At 36.4% G+C, this 20,727-nt stretch overlaps 4 protein-coding genes across 6 annotated transcripts; 2 read left to right on the top strand and 2 right to left on the bottom strand.

Annotated features, from left to right (window-relative positions):
* The first annotated feature begins 583 nt into the window (after positions 1-583).
* Positions 584-8,944, top strand: LOC126368800 (casein kinase I). Of its 3 annotated transcripts, none has more exons than XM_050012955.1 (8): positions 584-939; positions 1,339-1,449; positions 2,192-2,384; positions 3,302-3,444; positions 4,285-4,487; positions 4,727-4,886; positions 5,651-5,731; positions 5,901-8,944. In XM_050012955.1, the coding sequence occupies exons 1-8, from the start codon at positions 864-866 to the stop codon at positions 5,957-5,959; spliced, it is 1,026 nt and encodes a 341-aa protein (XP_049868912.1). In that variant the 5' UTR covers positions 584-863; the 3' UTR covers positions 5,960-8,944. The 3 variants fall into 3 exon arrangements, with proteins under 3 accessions (XP_049868912.1, XP_049868911.1, XP_049868914.1); XM_050012954.1 differs by having other exon boundaries at positions 585-939; positions 5,898-8,944; XM_050012957.1 differs by lacking the exon at positions 584-939 and adding an exon at positions 1,088-1,203 and having other exon boundaries at positions 5,898-8,944.
* On the bottom strand, positions 8,940-12,176 carry LOC126368809 (D-erythrulose reductase-like). Its single transcript, XM_050012969.1, has 5 exons — positions 12,046-12,176; positions 11,721-11,973; positions 10,348-10,462; positions 9,703-9,905; positions 8,940-9,097 (listed from the first exon to the last, which is right to left on the bottom strand). Exons 1-5 carry the CDS (start codon positions 12,095-12,097, stop codon positions 8,986-8,988), a joined length of 735 nt encoding a protein of 244 aa, XP_049868926.1. The 5' UTR covers positions 12,098-12,176; the 3' UTR covers positions 8,940-8,985.
* A 123-nt stretch (positions 12,177-12,299) lies between these two features.
* LOC126368808 (L-xylulose reductase-like) lies at positions 12,300-14,730 on the bottom strand. Its single transcript, XM_050012967.1, has 5 exons — positions 14,562-14,730; positions 14,114-14,366; positions 13,701-13,815; positions 13,101-13,303; positions 12,300-12,819 (listed from the first exon to the last, which is right to left on the bottom strand). Exons 1-5 carry the CDS (start codon positions 14,611-14,613, stop codon positions 12,708-12,710), a joined length of 735 nt encoding a protein of 244 aa, XP_049868924.1. The 5' UTR covers positions 14,614-14,730; the 3' UTR covers positions 12,300-12,707.
* A 2,888-nt stretch (positions 14,731-17,618) lies between these two features.
* Positions 17,619-19,857, top strand: LOC126369182 (UPF0764 protein C16orf89 homolog). Its single transcript, XM_050013476.1, has 4 exons — positions 17,619-17,809; positions 18,194-18,329; positions 18,712-18,872; positions 19,415-19,857. Exons 1-4 carry the CDS (start codon positions 17,638-17,640, stop codon positions 19,699-19,701), a joined length of 756 nt encoding a protein of 251 aa, XP_049869433.1. The 5' UTR covers positions 17,619-17,637; the 3' UTR covers positions 19,702-19,857.
* The last annotated feature ends 870 nt before the right edge of the window (positions 19,858-20,727 follow it).

Raw genomic sequence — 20,727 nt, 5'->3', positions numbered from 1 at the left:
ACCCAAAAACAAAGATAAAAGACGCACAAATAGACTGTTATCATCTGTTATAAGCTTAAACGAAGGCAACACTGTATAGCGCCATCTATTTTTTTATTTTGGGACCGTAGCATAGAAAGTTCTTCATTAAATAATATGTAACGAAATCATGGTCCCGCCCGATGTAATATTTTAACATCGCCCGTTCCTGATCCAGCGTGCGCGTAATGTTATAGGACCAGACTTGTAGCTTTGCTGCTTAGATTCCGATAGGAATAATTCGTATAGCCACACGAACATTATTATAATTTTGAAAGTAATCGCTGTGGATGTATGTCAAAAGGTCTTTTGTCAACTTTGTCAATATTGAAAAAAGATTTTTACTTAAGTATTGCCAGTTTGAAAAAAATGTGTTTAAAATTACTCCGTGCTGTAATGAAGTGTAGAAAAACAATAATATTAAAATCGAACGTTAGTATTCCTAATAATAATTTAAGTAAATTGCCAAAGAAAGTTAACTAACTTTGTTTCTTATATACTATATAAAGCAAATTTGTTGATAACCTCAAACCTTTAATTTTTTTTGGTGCTGGCAGCACCGAATTGAAAAAAAAGAAAAGAAAATTCTTCATGTGCGTGTGTAGCTAGAATACGATTTTTTATAAATTTTTGTGTAAGAAAGAAGATTTATGTGCATTTAAACATAACCGATTACTTATTATAAAGAAATTGAAAGCTGTGAAAACATATACTTTGTTACAAAGCTTAACCATAGTTGTAGATTTCACTTAAATACAGATCTGCGTCTATCGCAATATGGCCGTCCTGTAATGATTCGGTGGTCAGTGATATTATTGTGATTTCATCTCTTACACATTATCAAAATGGAGCTTCGCGTCGGTAATAAATACCGGCTGGGTCGTAAAATCGGCTCAGGATCCTTTGGAGACATTTACTTAGGTGAGTAAGAAGTGATATCGTTGTAAACAAAGAAAGATGGTCACTTATTGTAGGCCAGCTGCGATTTTTTGTTTCGAAATAGCTTGCCTATTTCTTTTTGTGTCAGAAGCCTGGTATTTTTTACACTATTCCTATTGCACGAATCACATTTTCTCATTAGTGGGATGTGTCATGACATAAATGTCGTGCACATTTAGGAACATGTGATATCTGACTTTAGTCCTTAGATGTTGATTGTATTTCTAACACATTTCGTGTGATCTTGTGAGTTTGTATAGAGATAAAATTTATTACAATATGTGCAATATACTTTAAACAGTCTTAAATAGAGCTAAAATATAATTTTGAGAAACATTGTTTAAGTTTTAAAGCTAAAACAATGTGATGTTAATATTGCAGGAACCAACATTGTGACCAGAGAAGAAGTAGCTATCAAATTAGAATGCATAAAGACAAGGCACCCGCAGTTACACATAGAGAGCAAATTTTACAAACTTATGCAAGGAGGAGGTGAGTGAAACTGGCATGTTTGTCAATAGTGACAAACTCAACACTTGCCTGGGGTGTGGTCCTTATATTGTTTTTACTTTTCTTCTAAGGGCTGCTTTTTATGTATTCTATGATATTAACAAAACCATTTGTTGTATTTTATCTCCTATTGAAAACTTAGGTGATAATACTAGCAATTAGTGGCTATCTTGAGAAATTAAAAAGGGCATTGATGTGTTCGAACAATTCTGTTAATAATATAAGTTAGTAGGTTAAAAACTTAAAAATCCTAATACTTTAAATTTTACACACTGAATCATTATTCAACCAGTGATCAGATATTTGGGTGCTTAAGTGTGTTAAGTTCATAAATACTATGATAGTATGAAAGCAATTTTTTATGATAATAATAAAGGCTAGGGTCGAATAAAAAATTACAATGCTTTAAAATTTTGTAGGTTTCCTTAAAACACATTATTGGTTTTTGTCAATCCTGGTTTCATGGGATTTTTTCAATACAAAAGTACTATCCATGTATTATTATTAATCAACCAGTGCAACTTAGACAAATAAGCACCCGACTATCTGATCACTGCACATGACTAGGATAATTTTTTAAATGGAATTTTGCCATCTTTAAATACATAAAAATTTTAATAACTATTAGTAGGGATTTTCCTCAAGTTCGTTCATATTTAATTGCTCTCTATTCTTAGAGTACAGTTATATTGTTTGCAGTTACAATGTTGTATTTGTTTGCCAGTTGGTATTCCGGCAATCAAATGGTGTGGCTCGGAAGGAGACTACAATGTAATGGTAATGGAATTGCTGGGTCCATCTTTGGAAGATTTGTTCAACTTCTGTTCGCGCCGCTTCTCCCTCAAGACTGTGCTACTTCTCGCTGACCAGCTTATCACACGCATTGAAGACATTCATTACAGGAACTTCATCCATAGGTAAGTTGTGTAATCCCTTCATGAACCATATTTTTTCCACATCACTAATGTTCCTCATATGAGCCCCGGGTTTGTAACTCCACATGTGTGCAACACAATAGTATATGTTTTTGTATATTGATATTTGCCTAATGCATGATAATTACACTGTTTAAAAGTACAGGTCTTGAAGTGAATATCATACAAAATAGTAATTAGTATAATCTACAGTGAAGCTTTACCTTTATTGAGTAGGTATAGGCAAAATTTTCGTAAACAATATTGTAAGTGATTTCATATCTTGATCTCTGCTATTGTTAGTAGGATTATTCTTTTGTTGTATTTTATTACACATTTCATGTATACAATGCTAAAGCGCAATTTGCTTCAATGGTTAACAAAAGAAGTGTGTGTGTACCTACTATGTATTTGAATTGACATTCACCAGTATTCTGTAGAGAAAGTCAGGTTGTCCTCAAGACTTGACTTAGTTTATCAATTGTATGACAATTTCATATTGATTGATGTAGGTTGTAGGTCAAAATGGCCACAGATAACAGTGACCATATTCACATCTATCACTTGATATGAATTTATACAAGATAATTATGATGTGCATCTGTTAATATCTGCATGAAGTGTCTTTAAAATTTACCTGTGTTGCTATTTGTTATTATACCACTTACAAATACAATGCATAAATAGTGTATTACTCACATAAGGCAAAAAGCTAATCTTAATTGCTGTTAGGTATCTGGTGTGGTCTGGTATAATACAAGAAATATGTACACAATTATATTACAATATATTCACATGTTGTATTTGTATTCAATGTATTTAAATCTTCAGGTAAGGTAAACAGACCCTGTGAAAAAAAACGGGATAATGTTAGGAGGATGATAGTCTGATGGTATTTAAATTGTACCTTTTTGTTTCAGAGATATCAAGCCAGATAACTTCCTTATGGGTTTAGGTAAAAAAGGGAACTTAGTGTACATAATAGATTTTGGGTTAGCAAAGAAGTACAAAGATCCACGCTCTCTGCAACACATACCATACAGAGAAAACAAGAATTTAACAGGTAAGTTGATTCCATTTAAATATTCTTGTTGATACTATGTTAAAGGGAATCTGTGACCCTTGGAGTCTGTAGTTATAACTTATGTATGTTGGCCTCATTTTAAATTGTTATTTATCCAGAATGTTGATGCATACTCTGCACGAACATGTTTAGTTTAGTAACAATTTCAAGGAATCATAACACATGTTTTCAAAACAGTGTATCCCAGATTCAGTGTGAAAACCGATATTGTTTTTTTATAGGAATGGTAGCTTCATTTATATTTATATGCTTATAAATATAAACATCCAAGTCAGTTTGATTCATAACAAACGGCCTATACAGGGTGTAAATGACATCGTAACGAAGTCCTTGAGGGATGATTCAGACCTTAATTCTGAGTTGATATCAAGTGGAATTTCCTGTCGAAATATTCATGAAAAATTTCCCTACCACCCTGTATACGTCCTATTGCTGGGCACAGGCCTCCCTTTATTTAACGGGAGGGGGTAAGGAGCATACTCCACTAAGCTGCTCCACTCTCGGTTAGTGGAGGTGTTTTACGGCTAATAGCCGTACCAATAACGGTTTAGTGTGCCCTTCCGAAGCACGGAATCATCTTACTTTTTCGGACAATCAGGTGATACAAGCCTGCAATGTCTTTACCACACAAAGGACAGTTTTACAAAGTGATTTCGACAATCTCCCCATCGGGAATGGAACCCGGATCTCCAGATCGTGAGCCCAACGCCTTAACCATTAAACCACCGAAGTTGTGTTGTGGAGTTTGATCCATACATATAAAAATATACCACATCTATAAATTAAAGAGTCATAATGGTTATTTGTTATATTTTCCAGGTACAGCAAGGTATGCATCAATCAACACTCATTTAGGCATCGAACAATCGCGTCGTGACGACTTGGAGTCTTTGGGATACGTACTGATGTATTTCAACCGCGGCAGTCTCCCATGGCAGGGCTTGAAGGCCGCTACTAAACGCCAGAAGTATGAAAGGATATCAGAAAAGAAACTATCCACGCCCTTTGACGAACTTTGTAAAGTAAGTACAAATTTCAATGCCCATATCTACTTTAAACGTAATTAAAATTAAATATATTTGTGTAAGTAGCATTACCTGAACTCACGACCTCTGCAGGAAGTCTTTCGTCATAATGATGATATAGTAGGTTTGACATATTGTTTTAGGTGTTGTACCCTTTTTATGGAGATGCCCTGTCTCTTATATTTTGCTTTTGCTCTCCTCATTATCGCTCTAATCGATTGTGACATTTATTCCAGAATCACCCAATCGAGTTCCAGCTGTACCTCAAGTACTGCCGCCGGCTGCGCTTTGAGGAGCGCCCGGACTACAGCCACTTGCGACAACTGTTCCGCACGCTCTTTCACCGGCAGGGGTTCACTTACGACTACGTGTTCGACTGGAATATGCTCAAATTTGGTGCGTAATACTTGCCGACTCCCGCCTTTTTCTCACCGATTCGGAGTAAGCTACTTCGATCCTGCTATACTTTTCTTGCTTCTTCCACATTCATTATTTCATCACGCGCCGGTTCAGAATAGAATATACTATAACTTGTTAATGACATCCCCATTTGAGCAATGCACATCTTTCTAGTTCTACCCCTGCCAGCCCTAACTTTCTCGTATACACCGCTTTCGTAATCCTCCTCTATTGAACTTAATTTTTTATTTTGACTACCTAACCTCATACGAGTGGTGTGGGTTGGGTAATAGCCCGGGACCGACGGCTTAACGTGCTGTTCGATGCATGGAACCATCTTATATTTTCAGACACTCAGGTGATTCAGCCTGAAATGCCCTAGCCAATCAGAAAGGCTACCACCACTCTACTCTCTCTATTTACACGGTGCGACGTAAGGTTTTGCTACCAAAAACACATAAGTGTAGTTTTATACAATACAGTAGTGACATAACTTATATTTATTTATTAATCTTTAATTTAGACACGACGAATTTGTTAAAAACATAGAAGGAAAGCTACAAGGAAAAAGAAGAAGGGGAAAACCAAGAGAAGTTTACATGGAACAGATCAAAGAGAAGGTGAATGTCGTGTTTTATCAGGAAGTGAAGGAATTGGCCTTTGATAAACATGAATGGAGAATGCTACACCGACAAGAGCGTGGCTCTTAAATTAGTGATGATGAATCTTTAATTTATCAAATATGGGACGTGTCATTTCAGGAGGACAACGCGGCAACTACCAGGCGGGAGCAAACGACCGCACGCTCAGGCGCCACGAACAAACCCAAGAACAAGAAACCAGTAAGTACTTGTTTAATTAACTGATGTGAGAGTGATCGTTAAAGACGAGAAATGCAATTTTAACCGATAAAATACCTGAATTATTATGTCTCATTGGTCGTATAATTTTGGAGCATTATTGCATCCTAAAATATGCCATTTGATTGAGGTGTAACGTTTGTTGCAGCAGCGGCAGGCGCAGCGGGGCAGCCGAGCACCACGGTGGCGGCCATCTCGGAGTGGCGGTGAGGGAGCTCCGCGCAGCCGCGTATGCGCCCACAGCGTGCGGCACCGTGAGCTCGCCGCTGCGCCGGCGCCGTGAGCTCACAGCTGCGCCGGCGCCGTGAGGTCGCCACTGCGCCGCCGCCGGGAAGTCGCCGCTGAGCCGGCACCAGGAGCTCGCCGGCGTCGGCGCCGCGGGCACGCGCCGACCAGGAATTGAGGCAGGAGCGTTGACCTCACCGGATGGTCCCCTAACGCAGACTCTTGTGTTTATGTAAGAAAATTTTGTATGCATTCATGTTAACGTTCATATATTGTAAATTATTTAATTTTAGGCTAAATAAGATGATGAGTGGGCCGTGGACTAATTAAAAAGAAATAACATTCTCGTCGTTTTAATGTGACTCATATAAGCATAGCTGATAATTAGGCCTACCCATACATCCATTGTACTTTATGCTCAGTTATATTTAGATGTAAGACAGATAGGTAGTCAATTGTGAAGAAATATTTTTTTCACTTATCTTTCATTATGGAACATTAAAAATGACCCAAACATACTTCTCTGCCGAAGGCTATGTTGGATCATTGAGTTGACGAGTTTGATAGCAGAGACACAAATCGGACATGTTATTTCTTTGAAATCACAATGAGTTGGTGGGTACTGGTGATTGAACTGTTGATTTCGGCTTTTGGGTTTATTGAACTTGTTTATAATTTAGTTAAAGTAAAATGTGCAATAATATTGATTTGATTATTTTAGCTTTGTTATTTGTGATCTTGCAGCCTAAAATTGTCTTCCACTTTTATTTACCTTGTTTACTGAACTTATATCGATGCAGGCTTCTTGTGTCTGTACTTGTTCAGTTGACAAATTGACATGTCCAACCACTGCCATAATTGTAACTAGGTAAGTTCTCTAATATTCTGAGAAGTTAACATTTCCTCTTACAAAATGCTTGTCCCAGATTAGTTGAGATTATTTTATTGTCTTTTATATTGGTGGAATAGATGATCACTTTATTATCAAGTCTTTTGTTTTAGTTACTCTCCCTTGAAATGTAGATATACATTCCTGTTTACATTTTCTATTAAATCTATTTCATTTTAGCAAACTTTGATCTCATGTAAATTACCAAAATCTTCAACTTAATGCACTTATCGTGTAGGTGAACTTTATCAGTATGATTGATTGGTTACCATTTCTATATTGCATGTAACGAAGGTGAAGCTATTTATATTTACAGAATATTCCACCACATCGAAATATATATAACTATTTGTGTCGATGTCTATAAAAATAAAGTTGTATATACTTTTGTCGTAGGATCTGTATGTTTTTTCTTGAAGTTGTAACAAATCTTAATTGCAATCGTAATTCACACAGTACAAAGTTATCTTGCTGCATGTTTGATGTACTACGCTTGGTTATTGTGTTGATACTATATTAGTATGGAGCTCGGTACATCACTGACATGGGGGTAGTATTGTTTGTAGTGTGTGTCCTGCAGTTTCTGAGGGGAGCATTGTTCACCACCTCACCTATGATCACTGACTGGAATGGACCATCCATCTCTAATATGACTGAGAATAGGTTCAATTTTTATTGTGTAAATATATCTCATAAGTTTTTGTTAAGGACTTGCATTGCAATGGCTCCTGGGATTATAAATCATCCTGTTGTCAGTATGTATAAGGTATAAGTTTTGTTTCGGTACACATAGTGATTTGTTTGGAATCAAGCACGTCAAAATATTATTTTTAAATTGCGACGATGACATATTTTGTACTAATCTAGCACTTCTCCCTGTCCAGTTTAATGATAGTGGTAGCACTTTGGGGTTTTGCATGTTAAATTCAAGTAGTCGAGAGTTAAGTTTTTAGTCAACAGGGTAATTAACTAGCATTTGTATCTATCATTATATTTTAATTCCAATCAGATTGTATCGAATCAGAAGTCGCAATCATTCTTTTTCTATCGCTAAGTGCCAACTCGTTTTGGTATGATTAAATCATAATGTTGAAGTGTGATTTACTTACTTCCAATTTTAGCTCTGCCGGTTTACGAATACCCAAACGTGTTTTTATGATATTGTGTTACTAATTCTTACGGACTTATGTTAATTATATGTATGTTAGCTGAAGTTTATGTGTCCAAATACTTGGGAATGGCAGTGTTGTCGTGAATAGTGCGGCGCGGAGCTCGAAGTGTCGCGGAGCGCGGCCTGGGTCGCCGTGTGTCGCCTCGTGTCAGTGCCGCCTCGTGACAGGCAGTCGAGACGTGCGGCTTGCTCCTAACGTTAAGTGTACGCTCTAACCGACGAAAGACTTTATGGACTTAATTTGTATATAATAAATTATAAGGTAATTAGATAAGCCGACACTGTTTTTTACAATATCCTAGGTAATGGAAATAAATACATACATAACTGTTGTAGTGTTAATGTCATTCGAATTATTTTGCTGTTATTCTATATGTATTTTGGGAGGTATTAATAAACTGAAATAGTCTCAGCTGAGATTAATTTATTAATACCATCCTTAGTCTTGATTGCGTCGATTTGAGTAGCGGCGTGTCACATACTCCATATTGTAACGAAAATATATTATTGATCGTGCTTGAGCAGTTGACGAATTGTAAATTTTTCTTTGATATTTACTTGTTACAGTGGAGGGAATGAATCAATTGTAGTGGTAGAGATAATGATTAATAAATTTAGAAAAGGATGTGAATTTTAATACATGTTCGCGAATTCTAAATTTAAGGATTTGGATGAGTTTGTTCCCTCCTCCCGCGAGTAACCGCACCGATAACATGGACGAACATTTTAGTAGTTTCATTATTATTTACCTTCTTGATGTGGTATATTTTTCTTTACACGCATTCATCTATGCTAGCCTGTATAGCTTAGCATAATATGCATTATATACAATCGTTATGCTTGCATTGTTTCCTATGTCCAGTATGATATGTATTAATTCCTTTGGCACAATAAACTGAGTAAAATAAAATATATTTTTCTTTATTTCATAACCTATTTATGTATAAATATTTATGTGGCAAGGAATCCTCCGTCGACGGGCAGTTCGACTCCACTGATCATGCTTGAACCATCGCTGAGTAGAAACAGAACTGTGTTCACTACCTCTGGCACTTCACCGAATCTGAAAAAGTTGCAGACATATTTATTTATTAACTATTCCCAAAAGGAATTTTGTCAAAAAGTTACACAAAATTGCACTTGATATTGTCTACTAATTATTGTTACTTCATTCAGAAAATGGTTGATTTTTATTAACACTCAACATTCCTTGTTAAACGGTCAATATTTTTTTATTGGTGCTTATTCTTTACATGGGATTATTTATATCATACCTACTATTCGCTGGGACGTTTTAAAACAATAACTTTGCATAACAATCATCACATAATATTTCTTAATGTAGTTAAGTGAAATTTGTTTTTTTCGCATGTTTTTTCTAAAGTATTGTCTACAAATAAGGGTCTCATAAAACATTTAAGTTGATGACGGTATCCTAACACGCAATTACGGTTGCTTGCGCTACCGAAATAACGTGTAGGTACAATAAATTTACACCTTTTGCATGGTGCAAACATGCAAGCACGGGCCTCCTGCGGACCGGAGGGCGCATAGGATAGCTGTCAGAATGGTACACTTTCTTAGTAGGTATGTCTCTTTCGCACTAGGCAGTACTCTTATATTTCTGCCTTGCTATCTTGGGCAATAGTAAAAATTGACATAACAAACCTCCCGAGCGGTATCTTGGCCAACATTGGCTGCGACTTAGCGGGTTCAGACCACACCTTGCGCCCCATGTCGGTCATAATGACCGTCGGGTTGACAGCATTCACGCGGATGCCGAGCGGGCCCAACTCTAGCGCCATCACTCGCGTCATAGCGTCAACCGCGCCTTTGGACGCACAGTAAGCTATGTGATCTTGAAGAGCTGCCTGTAAAAAATATTTTATTCTATTCGCAACTTAGTCGATTTCCTACTTTCTTCCTACCTCGTGTGAGTTATGAGGTCATGAACTTTCTCAACTTCCTCAGATGTAGTGTAGGGTTAGTACTAGTATTGAGCCCACAAAAGCCCGTACACATAGGTCATGCAACGATAGTAGCTGGGAACCAACAGTGCTTTACGGTGATCACCATGATCGAAGATGATCGTGATCTTACTTTCGAACCAACCAGGAAGCTATTTTTGATTGTCATGTCATGAGTTATTGATTTGTCGCATAATCGTATTATAGCATTAAGTACCTAACTACTCGGCCAGAGAGTGGTCTATTAAATAACTGATAAATTATAAACCAAACCAGGGATCACAATGCGAATTTCGTGATATACCTACCAGAAGTTTTATAGGATGAAGAAATTAAGAGCACTTACTTTTGAAGCTTGGGAAGAAATATTGACGATGGAACCCTTAATGCCGTTTTCTATCATCTTCTTTGCGACTATTTGGCTTACATTAAGAATGGCTTTGGCGTTAACAGTCATTGTCCTGGAAAGATAATCTGATGAAAATAGATGAACCAGCTTGAACAGACAGGACCTACCTAAACGCGTTTTGAGACCATGATTATGATGACCATGTTTTTTATGATTTCGTCTTTGATGACAGTGGAAAAAGCGAAAGTGATGTGTCGGGATCGTAGTAAGTGGAATTCCATGGGTTCTGTCTACCCTAATGGGAAATAGGCGTGATCTTATGTATGCCTCATGTGTGATTCCATCAAGTTACCTAAAGGTCAGATACTCAGATCAGCGCGTGTCGATATTACACGTTAATTTTTGCTTAAGAATAGCTACTAAATAATATAAAAATATTTTTTCTTTCTTCTACTGCCGAATAGCTACGTAAGAACTTCACGCCCATAATTCTTATCAGTGTGGCTAGAGCCACGAAGCTCAACTTTCTTGGTGTTTTCATTACTCCCAGTCCAACAGAGACGTAACTTACTACCTAGGTAATGTCATGTAGAAAAAAATAATTGCAAAATAGTTACCTAAGTATTATTGATTACTTATGGTATTTTGCGTACTTCAGTTTTTGATTTCCTTCATGCGCATGAATCAGGAGAATAATTAAGTGTAGCCGTGTCTAATAGCCGTGGTGTATAGACAGTTATATTATACATAATGAAAGTGACCTCATTTCATGTGTAAGTAAGGCTGCGTTTTCTATTAAACGAACATAAGCGGAGCGGATAACACTTAAATGTCAAGTCTGATTTAAACTATGAAAGACGAATAAGGTACCTAATTACTTTCTGCCAGTAGGTTGGCATCTCTTGGGTTTTAATAGGCATACACCTAACGCAAAGGTACCTAAACAAATGAATTGCCCTCTTTGCCTTACCTGCAAGAGACATAACGTGACGACAGCGACAGTGACATGAGTTAATAAGCATTTACTATATCCGGTGAGGAGCTCGGTGGCACAGCGGTAAACACGCTCGGTCTGCGATTGTTGAGTTAAGCAACTTTCACAAAGGCCGGCCATAGGATGGGTGACCACAAAAAAAATTCATCTCGAGCTCCTCCGTGCTTCGGAAGGCACGTTTAGCCGTTGGTCCCGGCTGCATTAGCAGTCGTTAATAACCACCAATCCGCACTGGGCCCGCGTGGTTTAAGGCCCGATCTCCCTATCCATCCATAGGGAAGGCCCGTGCTCCAGCAGTGGGGACGTTAATGGGTTGATGATGATGATATCCGGTGACAGTAAACAGTAATAAAATTGAAAATAAAACAAGTCATACTCATCAAAACTGCTGGGTTTGCATTGCAGGAACGGTTCGATAATAGCAACGCCAGCATTGTTAACTAAAGCGTCGAAGACTCCCAAGGAATCTACTACAGCAGCCGTTTTATCCCAGTCTCTCAGGTCTACAGACACCACTTCTATCGACGGATATTCCATTTTAAGATTTTTCAGGTTTTCTGGTTGGTTCGATAGAGTAACCACGTTCGCACCTTGCCTCCATAACTCTACAACTATGCCGCGACCAATGCCTATAATATAAAAATGTTGAATGTTGCAGTTGAACTGTAAAGTTTCACTACATATAAGTAAAGGAATCCTACCTTGACATCCTCCAGTTACCAAAATTCGTTTTCCTTTAAAATATTTATCCATGTTGAGCTACTAGTCCGTATCAAGTGGTTGTTTATAAAGAAATGTTACCATTTATCGAATCATAAACACACATATCTAACCAAAGCATATGTCGTGGCCGCGATAACACAGTTGTTATGGATAACAGGCTCGGTATTGACGAATTATGTAACTGAAGTAGATAACTAGAGTACCTATCAATTTTATTAATTAAACTGCTCTCTTAATAAGTATTGCTTTTATTTAACAAAATAATATCAATTTATACACACGGCGTTATGGAAAATCGTTGGAAATATTATTAATACAAGCAGACTCGTGTTCATGGAAGCTTTCCTTCTGATATGGCAACTAATAAAAGGGTTTACAAACTCATTGTAATTAAGTATCAAAAAATTGTATGACTAAAAAAAATAAATGTTTCTTTGGTACCTTCATATAGAAAATTTTCACATACAAAAGCGTTGATCTTATAAAATAAAGAATATTGATAGATATAGAAAAGTGTTTTTTACAAATAGTAAAGTTAAATGCAAATCTTTTTGTAGTTTTCATTCTATTTTGTTGATAAGGCTATATAAATTAGCGAGCTATTTCTCGAGCCCTATGTCTTTGGTATAGGAATGTGTCCCTATGTGGCAAGGAAACCTCCATCAATGGGCAGCTCAACACCATTGATCATACTGGATCTCTCACTTAGTAGGAAGACCACCGCATCTACCACTTCCTTTACTTCACCAAATCTGAAAACAAATAATATAGCACTTAAAACAATTAAAAAAAAACATATTTCAAAGAGGTTAGAGTACTTAAATTTTTCATATATAGAAATATTTTTTCATTTAAAAATATTATGTTCATGCATGATTTGTGGCATGGCAACAGAGGGGAAAATTTATTTTGCTTATCAGTTATGTCTTAAATGTTATGTTTAACATTATAACATTTAAATGACCATTGACATGAAGATAAGGAGTTATTTTCATATTTGCTAACCTTTTCTAGTATTAAATTAAATGATTACCTTCTAAGGGGGATTTTTGATAACATTTCATTAGCTTTGGCAGGATCTGACCACCCTACTTTGCCCATCTCTGTCATAATAACAGTCGGATTGACAGCATTTACTCTAATTCCATGAGGTCCCAATTCCAAAGCCATAGCACGTGTCATGGCATCAAGAGCAGCTTTTGAGGCACTGTAGATGGTGTGGTCCTTAAGTGCAGCCTGTAAATATATGCATAAAATTATCATATAAAAAAATAAGTGCATAACACAAGAGCCCATACCTCAACTTTTATTAGAGTCACAATTCATTATTTTGGATTACTAGAATCTCTCCTTTATATGTCCCTTGTTTGGAGGTGATCTATAGGTATTAGAAATTCATTTTATATTTATAATCTGGGAGGATAATAAAGTAGGTAAGAATAACTAAGATTTTCTTATGCCTTAGATAATATAAGACATTTGAAAATAAAGTGATAAGATCTCTACATGTGTAATCAGGGATAACAAATCATATAACATACAGATAACAAGTAATTAGATAGATAAAGTTACAGTAATCTTCATGTTACTGTATACAAGTTTCATAAATAATACATCTATTTTAATAACATACCTTAGAAGCTTGTGACGATATGTTTACAATGGCACCATGTGTTTTGTTCTCAACCATTTTTCTTGCTACTATTTGGCTGACATTCAAGACTGCTTTAACGTTGACATTAAAATGTCTGGAAAAATTCACATATGCTACGAAATTCATGTTTGTAATGTACAAATGAAAAAAGAACATCTTTTTAGTTTTAGCAATCAAACTATCATCATGCTTCTTAGTAGCAGAATTTTTATTTATATACATACATACATACATAAACTCACGCCCGTAATCCCAAATGGGGTTACGGGCGGCCGGGTGGGGTGGGGTTTTATTTATATCTATTTCATTTATTATTAATTTAGCTGTACAATAGAGTATACTGTGGCAATTGTGGTATATTATTATAGAATGTAATAATAAGCGATGTGTACCTGTCAAATTCAGCTGTGGTGCATTCCAGGAAGGGTTCACAGCTGGCATAAGCAGCATTGTTGACCAAGGCGTCGAAGTGTCCCAGAGATTCAACAACTTGTCTAGTCTTCTCCCAGTTGCCTATGTCTACGTCCACAATGTCAATAGAGGGATATTCGCTCTGCAGGGCCTCCAGGTTAGCCCTAGTTTTAGAGAGAGCGACAACATCTGCGCCTGCACGCCATAACTCCACAGCAATACCTCGGCCGATGCCTGAAAAGTTTGAAAACTATTAAACAATAAAACAAACAAAAGGACTATTATAAATCTTGTGTTAATATTTCCGAGTTTCGATAACGTCCCATAAGTTGTTATTACAATATAGCAATGTTTCTCGGGTAATATTATAATTACCACGCTTCGTACATTTAATTAAAACAAACGAACAACGTAAAAAACAAAACTAACCTTGTCCTGCCCCAGTCACCAGTATTCTCTTGCCTTTGAATGAAATTTCCATTTTTGTACTTAAAATTGAAGAATTAATTTAATAAGAGAAGACTGTAGACGCTGTAGTAAATAGGTGATATGACATGAATAAACTCAATAAACTGATTCTATATCGGTTATCCAGCCGACGAATAGTGTTGCCGATCGATAGCGCCATATCGATAGTTTTCGATCGAACTATCGATAGTTTACCAAATAACGATAGTATCGATAATTAATCGATAGTATCGATACTATCGATAGTATCGATAGTATCGATAGCTCATTTTTGGCGATACTATTGATAAGCAACGATAGTATCGATACTATCGATAGTATCGATAGTTAAAAGATGAAAAACTATCGATAGTATCGATACTATCGATGGTATCGATAGTTGAAAAACAAAAAACTATCAATACTATCGATACTATCGATAGTATCGCTCTTCGATATTGAGCAAGCTATCGATACTATCGATAGTATCGATACTATCGATAGTTTTGTACGATCGATAGTGACCTTAATTTCGATAGTATTGTAAAAAAAATCCTATCCACTAACTTAACAGTGTCTCTTTAAAGTTTAGAGAATTGCCTACTTCAAAACCAAACGTCCACTGCAAAAACACCCACGTAACATAAAATATATTAAATACGAGCTTTAAATGGTGTGAATTGTTTCACACAATGCTACATTCAATACTATCGAAATTAAGGGCCCTATCGATCGTACAAAACTATCGATAGTATCGATACTATCGATAGTATCGATAGCTTGCGCAATATCGAAGAGCGATACTATCGATAGTATCGATAGTATTGATAGTTTTTCGTTTTTCAACTATCGATACTATCGATAGTATCGATACTATCGATAGTTTTTCTTCTTTTAACTATCGATACTATCGATAGTATCGATACTATCGTTACTTATCAATAGTATCGCCAAAAAAGAGCTATCGATACTATCGATACTATCGATAGTATCGATACTATCGATAGGCCTATCGATTGGGTAGATGATTTTGGCTGTTTACTATCGATAGTAAAACTATCGATTTTTCGGCAACACTAGACGAAAGAAGGACTGACTTTGGGTAGTTTGGGTTGGCCTTTGCTTGCTGCTGTTGACGTTTGACAGTGACAGCCCGATGACAATAATTATGACATCTGACACTGACAGCCTTTTGTTTTTCAATTTGAGATTCTGGTCTGGATGCAAAAACTTTTAGGTCAAACCAAATACTTTGATCAAAACAATTTCTTTTTAAACAGTTTGTAACATAGTATACAAATATGGAGTATTTTTGTAGTTAAAAAACCACAAAACTAACTTAGTTTATATCACATTAACGCGCAATTCCAAGCGGTCATGCTCTTTTTTCATCTTATCTTCACTCACGTTACCTACCTAGTAGGTAGGCGGCGGAATCGATGGCTTAACGTGCCTTCAGTGACAATTAAATTTCGCGTCACGTCACGGTTACGGGGTAGGCAGAGCCAAAAGTTCTAAATAATATGTTCGGGGATAAAAGTCAGATAGGTATTATGTTTCATTGCAATTCGAAATGTTTTTTTTAAAGTTACTAAGTGTAGGTACTGTTTCACAAAGATAAAATTAAATAAGTAAGTAGATAGAAAATCTCTTACTCGAACGGGGTCGGGTGGCTAAATAGACATAGCAAAGTAAGAAAAATAAAAAAGCAATTTCTGTTATCAACAGTTGGATGTAAGATTTATACTGACATGAAAGCATGTAATTAGGACGTGAAAAAATAGTCGATATGGAAGTGCTACGAAAATACAAAGTATTAATTCAAGTTAGTTTATTCAAGTTTCATTTGCAAATATGTTGTTCTTGAAAACGTTACTCTTATGTATTTTAATCCTTTTAATTGATGAAGGCTTTAATGAGGTCATACAATTATATGAGACTGATGAATATGCGGGAGAGAAATTTCCTAAAAAGTATCTGGAGGCAGAAGATTATGTGCCGACGATAACGGATTTGTACATGTATCTTAATGCTCTACGGAACACTATGAGTTACTTTTCGAGTAAAAATACGACTTGTAGTAACATAGGTTTGGCCGTATTTTTCATAAGAGGTAGGTAAGTTAATTTGAGTATAATGTAACAACCTTATATATATTATACTACTGTCTAAATATCTTAATATTTAGACAGTAGTAAGAGACACAAGCGCGCTCTACCGGCGAAATAAGCGAAACCTCGGCCAACCCATAGAGGAGCAGCGTGGTGGAGTGGAGTACCTACGTTCCGTAGCCCATCTGGTTGATTGAGAAAAGGCATGTTCCCCCTATGGGACTTAGAAGTAGTATATTCTACCTATTCGTATCCCATACGCCTAATATAATACGCCATTTCCTTCGATCCTGCCACACTTCTCTTGCTTCCTCCGCATTCAACAATCGTTTCAGGCACGCACGCTGGGTCAGAGTAGCTCCTACATATATTCGTATCCCATATAGGCATTATAATAAATACATTTAAATGTGATATGGATATCTTTCAGTGTGGTTTATAATTAGTGATCGACGATATTAATTTCCTTCCAGGAATATTGAAACGAGCTCTTCGCGACGATAGTACGAAAGTCAATCAAGAATGCAAAGGTCTCATAAAAGAAATAATTAAAATGGCAGAAGACCATGTATCACTTTTTGCACATGTAAATATACAGTACGCGACAGTGCATGGAATAGATAAGGTATATAGACGTACGTATCTAATAGAAATATAGGTACCTACTTATATATTTACTTATCTACTTATAGCTACACCTTTGGCTCAATATATTATAAACTGATGCACGGGTTCAGTTTTTATCCTTATTAGGTATTTATGGGAAGACCACTAGTTAACCAGACATTATGAAAACATAAACTAAGTACCTACAAATATGAAAGAAGTGCCAAACGATAGGCCTAGTGGTGATTTCTTTAACATTCTACTGAATAAATTATGTTTTTACTGCTTTATTTAAAATTTCAGTATCAAAAGTAATGTCTCAAACGAGTGGAGATTTAATCATGGAATCGTTACCGAATTTTAATGAAAAGCGCCTACAAAAATGGATTCTTGATAAAAGAAAATTGCATAATTACCTAGAAGAAATGGACACAGCTGAGCTGCCTAAAGAAAAATACGTTGAGCTAGTCGAAGACAGTTTTAGAAATGGTTTCCTTCAAGCTGAAATGTCTGGTAAGCATAATAGATATTGGAATAGTCAACTCAGGAATTGCAATAGAGATTTAAATCAAGTTTTCCTTTTGCTCAGTGAGAAACTGAAAAGCTTTCAGTTCAAATGGTTTCCGCTAAGTCGAGCTTAGTTTGACAAATACAATTTTGATGCGGGATAAATGAAAAGATACGCAAGACTTGTTGTCTTTTCATCCGTCCACAAGCGATGAGTGAGGCTACAGTTGTATACTTACAAGAACAAGATGATCAAAATGATACTTAAGATGAAATTCTATTCTGCCTGTGCCTGGTTGTACCTAGATTTTACGTTGTGTCTGATTGAGATCTACGTCCCCACAGATCAAGTGTTAAATGCTAAATGTGTGTTAAATGTTCGTGTTTTAGATACCTGCATGTCACGAGTGGAATCCAACATAGAGCCGTTGTCAGGTCAAATAAAACTTCACCGATGTCGGCGAGACTCCTACTGCAAGAAGTGCCTTCACTCTTCGCCTTCAGTAGCATACGGTGTCAGCCATAGGTGACTATTCTTTCCATTATGAAATAATCTTGTATTCATACGTATTTCAGCTTGTAAGTAGACCAGTGTGCAGCATACATACTTTACATACTTTAGGTATACTCCCTATGGTTTGACGGTGGTAGGCGTTTATGCCTTTGCTACTGCCTCGTATTAGGTCGAGTATAATGTGTCTATGTGTGATTGTGTATACTTATGTTACATTTCACATGACTCGCTTAGCACAGGAGGGTTATATGTAGTAATTAATGTATTAAAACAAACGTAGCCAGAATAATGAAGATGTTCCACGGAAAAAGGGAGTTGATTTCATCCACCCAAGTTACTCGTGACCATATTCCTATCAAAAGAGATTATTAATTATTCAACTGATATGTTGCAGGATGCTGAACATGATAATGTATCGGTTCACACGCCACTGCTATTGGGTGTCTCCGGAAGATGACGCTCATCTGATCGATCAGCTGTGTGCCACCATGTATAGGGAAGCCGTGTACATCGCGCGTCGCGGATACTTTGCCCGGGATCTTTTCTTGGAACATGGTAACAACCTGTATATCTATCTACATAGCTGGATAAGCCTGTATACACCCGCTGCTGGGTATAGGCCTTCTCTTTTTCGCGACACTATTTCCGGCCCCGTGCAGGTCTCATCCATTGCCATATCTAACAACCGACCTCATCATACGAGCCTCTAGCTGATGGTATGTGGAGTATTCTCCCGTTTCCATGTAAACATATACATACATATAAGTTCTTCACATAGAGTTCTTACTACGTATATGATTTGTGGTTCTTCAGAATAATAATATAAATAATTGGGTTAGCCCCATTCGGTCGATCTGCACCTTGTAAGTCATTACTATGGATGACTTAAAGTTTTAGTTCCCTAATACATTATATTTTAACAACCTCCTGATTTTTTGCCAACCTGTAGAACACTGTATTGTAGTGTAATAAAGTAGTGTCGTTAGTTACACAAAAGACATGTTAGGACCGTATTCGCAGCTCAAAATAATACTGACACTATCGATTTAATGAACTTTAAATTAAACTTCTACTTCGCTAATAAAACAATTTTGCAGGGGCTTTGTGTCTAATGATGGGCTACAAAGAATTCTATCGTCGGAAATGGTTTCACAAGGCATTAAGCTGGATAGACGAAGAAGGTTGTATAAAAGAGTTTGTCAATTTCGAGTTCAATCGTACCAAACTAGTCATCAGCAGAGTACTAGATGAGAAAACTAAAAAACGGCTGCTAAAAGGATTCAAAAAGTTCTTGAAGACCAACTGTGACAAACATCCTATGGCTGTTTTCACCGTTTTTTTGGCGAATGCAGTCAGATATGCACTACATTTTCTTGGTGGATAATAATATTATGGAACCGACTTAATTCCACAGAGATATGGGGCCTATTTCATAAAACTTAAAATTGTACTTAATAAATTCAAAAGACAATTCAATGTGCATTACGGAGCGTGTGATAAGAATATTTTGCATCTTTATATCACGCAATGAACTCCAAAATGTTGTAATTTATGAAATAGTTCCTAGCTCTGTGCTTAACAAGCTCAAATATAATTTGCATTTTACATGTAGTCATTATAATTGCCTATTACCTACCTAGATTGTGTGAGTAGTGGCGTACTTTAATATTTAAGTACTTACTTACCTAAATAACTTAGATTTTTTCACTATACCTACTTAGATTACACTTACTTAGTTAGGTACTTACCGATGATACGTTACATTAATAATTGTGTTATGTCGTTCTATGTACTTAAGTAAATAAAATAAATAACAGAAGATCTAATTGGGACGCTTTATTTATCATATTGTATTTTCTACCCTCATTAGGCTTGGCTGAGAAATAATGTTACTGACATGCATCGTAACGAATATTGAGGGGGATGATTCAGCACATCAAGTGGAAGTTTCTGGCAAAATTTAATGTTTTTTTGTGTGTTTTTTTATTATTATTTTTTTATATTAACTCGGAATAATAAGCTGAATCACCCTCCTCAGTATCCGTTGCGATGTTATTCACATCCCATACAGTACGTAGCCATACGAGTCCGGATGGGTGTTTACGACACCGTAACGAATACTGAGGAGAATGATTTAGACCATGATTCTGAGTTGATAACAAGTCTTATCGGAAAATTCCCAAAAAAATAAATAATTCAGTTCCATTTTTTTTGCGATGGAAAATTCCAATTGATATCAACTCAAAAACATGGTCTGAATTTATTATCCCTCAAAGTTTTCCTTTATTCCCATCTGCCCCCTTTAGGCTTGCCACCGGGGTGGTGGTTGGCACTAATTAGGTGCCGTTTACCACCCCGGTGGTCGATGGCACTTAATTAGTTTCATCTGCCCCCTTTACAGTTATAGTAC

The sequence above is a fragment of the Pectinophora gossypiella genome, chromosome 8 (assembly GCF_024362695.1).
Source record: "Pectinophora gossypiella chromosome 8, ilPecGoss1.1, whole genome shotgun sequence".
NCBI classification, from domain to species: Eukaryota; Metazoa; Arthropoda; class Insecta; order Lepidoptera; family Gelechiidae; genus Pectinophora; species Pectinophora gossypiella.
This window is presented reverse-complemented; position numbering and strand designations above follow the sequence as displayed.

What these genes read in the sequence shown, in the direction of transcription:
- LOC126368800 (XM_050012954.1), top strand. Translation starts at nt 864, where the DNA reads ATGGAGCTTCGCGTCGGTAATAAATACCGGCTGGGTCGTAAAATCGGC. An exon ending in TACAGGAACTTCATCCATAG is followed by an intron (nt 2,385 to 3,301) that starts GTAAGTTGTGTA and finishes TTTTTGTTTCAG; the next exon opens with AGATATCAAGCCAGATAACT. An exon ending in CCTTTGACGAACTTTGTAAA is followed by an intron (nt 4,488 to 4,726) that starts GTAAGTACAAAT and finishes CATTTATTCCAG; the next exon opens with AATCACCCAATCGAGTTCCA.
- LOC126368809 (XM_050012969.1), bottom strand. Translation starts at nt 12,097, where the DNA reads ATGGATAAATATTTTAAAGGAAAACGAATTTTGGTAACTGGAGGATGT. An exon ending in TTTCTTCCCAAGCTTCAAAA is followed by an intron (nt 9,906 to 10,347) that starts GTAAGTGCTCTT and finishes TATTTTTTACAG; the next exon opens with GCAGCTCTTCAAGATCACAT. An exon ending in GCCAAGATACCGCTCGGGAG is followed by an intron (nt 9,098 to 9,702) that starts GTTTGTTATGTC and finishes CAACTTTTTCAG; the next exon opens with ATTCGGTGAAGTGCCAGAGG.
- LOC126368808 (XM_050012967.1), bottom strand. Translation starts at nt 14,613, where the DNA reads ATGGAAATTTCATTCAAAGGCAAGAGAATACTGGTGACTGGGGCAGGA. An exon ending in GGTGACTGGGGCAGGACAAG is followed by an intron (nt 14,367 to 14,561) that starts GTTAGTTTTGTT and finishes CAAACTTTTCAG; the next exon opens with GCATCGGCCGAGGTATTGCT. An exon ending in TATCGTCACAAGCTTCTAAG is followed by an intron (nt 13,304 to 13,700) that starts GTATGTTATTAA and finishes ATATATTTACAG; the next exon opens with GCTGCACTTAAGGACCACAC.
- LOC126369182 (XM_050013476.1), top strand. Translation starts at nt 17,638, where the DNA reads ATGGAATCGTTACCGAATTTTAATGAAAAGCGCCTACAAAAATGGATT. An exon ending in GCATACGGTGTCAGCCATAG is followed by an intron (nt 18,330 to 18,711) that starts GTGACTATTCTT and finishes GATATGTTGCAG; the next exon opens with GATGCTGAACATGATAATGT. An exon ending in GGATCTTTTCTTGGAACATG is followed by an intron (nt 18,873 to 19,414) that starts GTAACAACCTGT and finishes ACAATTTTGCAG; the next exon opens with GGGCTTTGTGTCTAATGATG.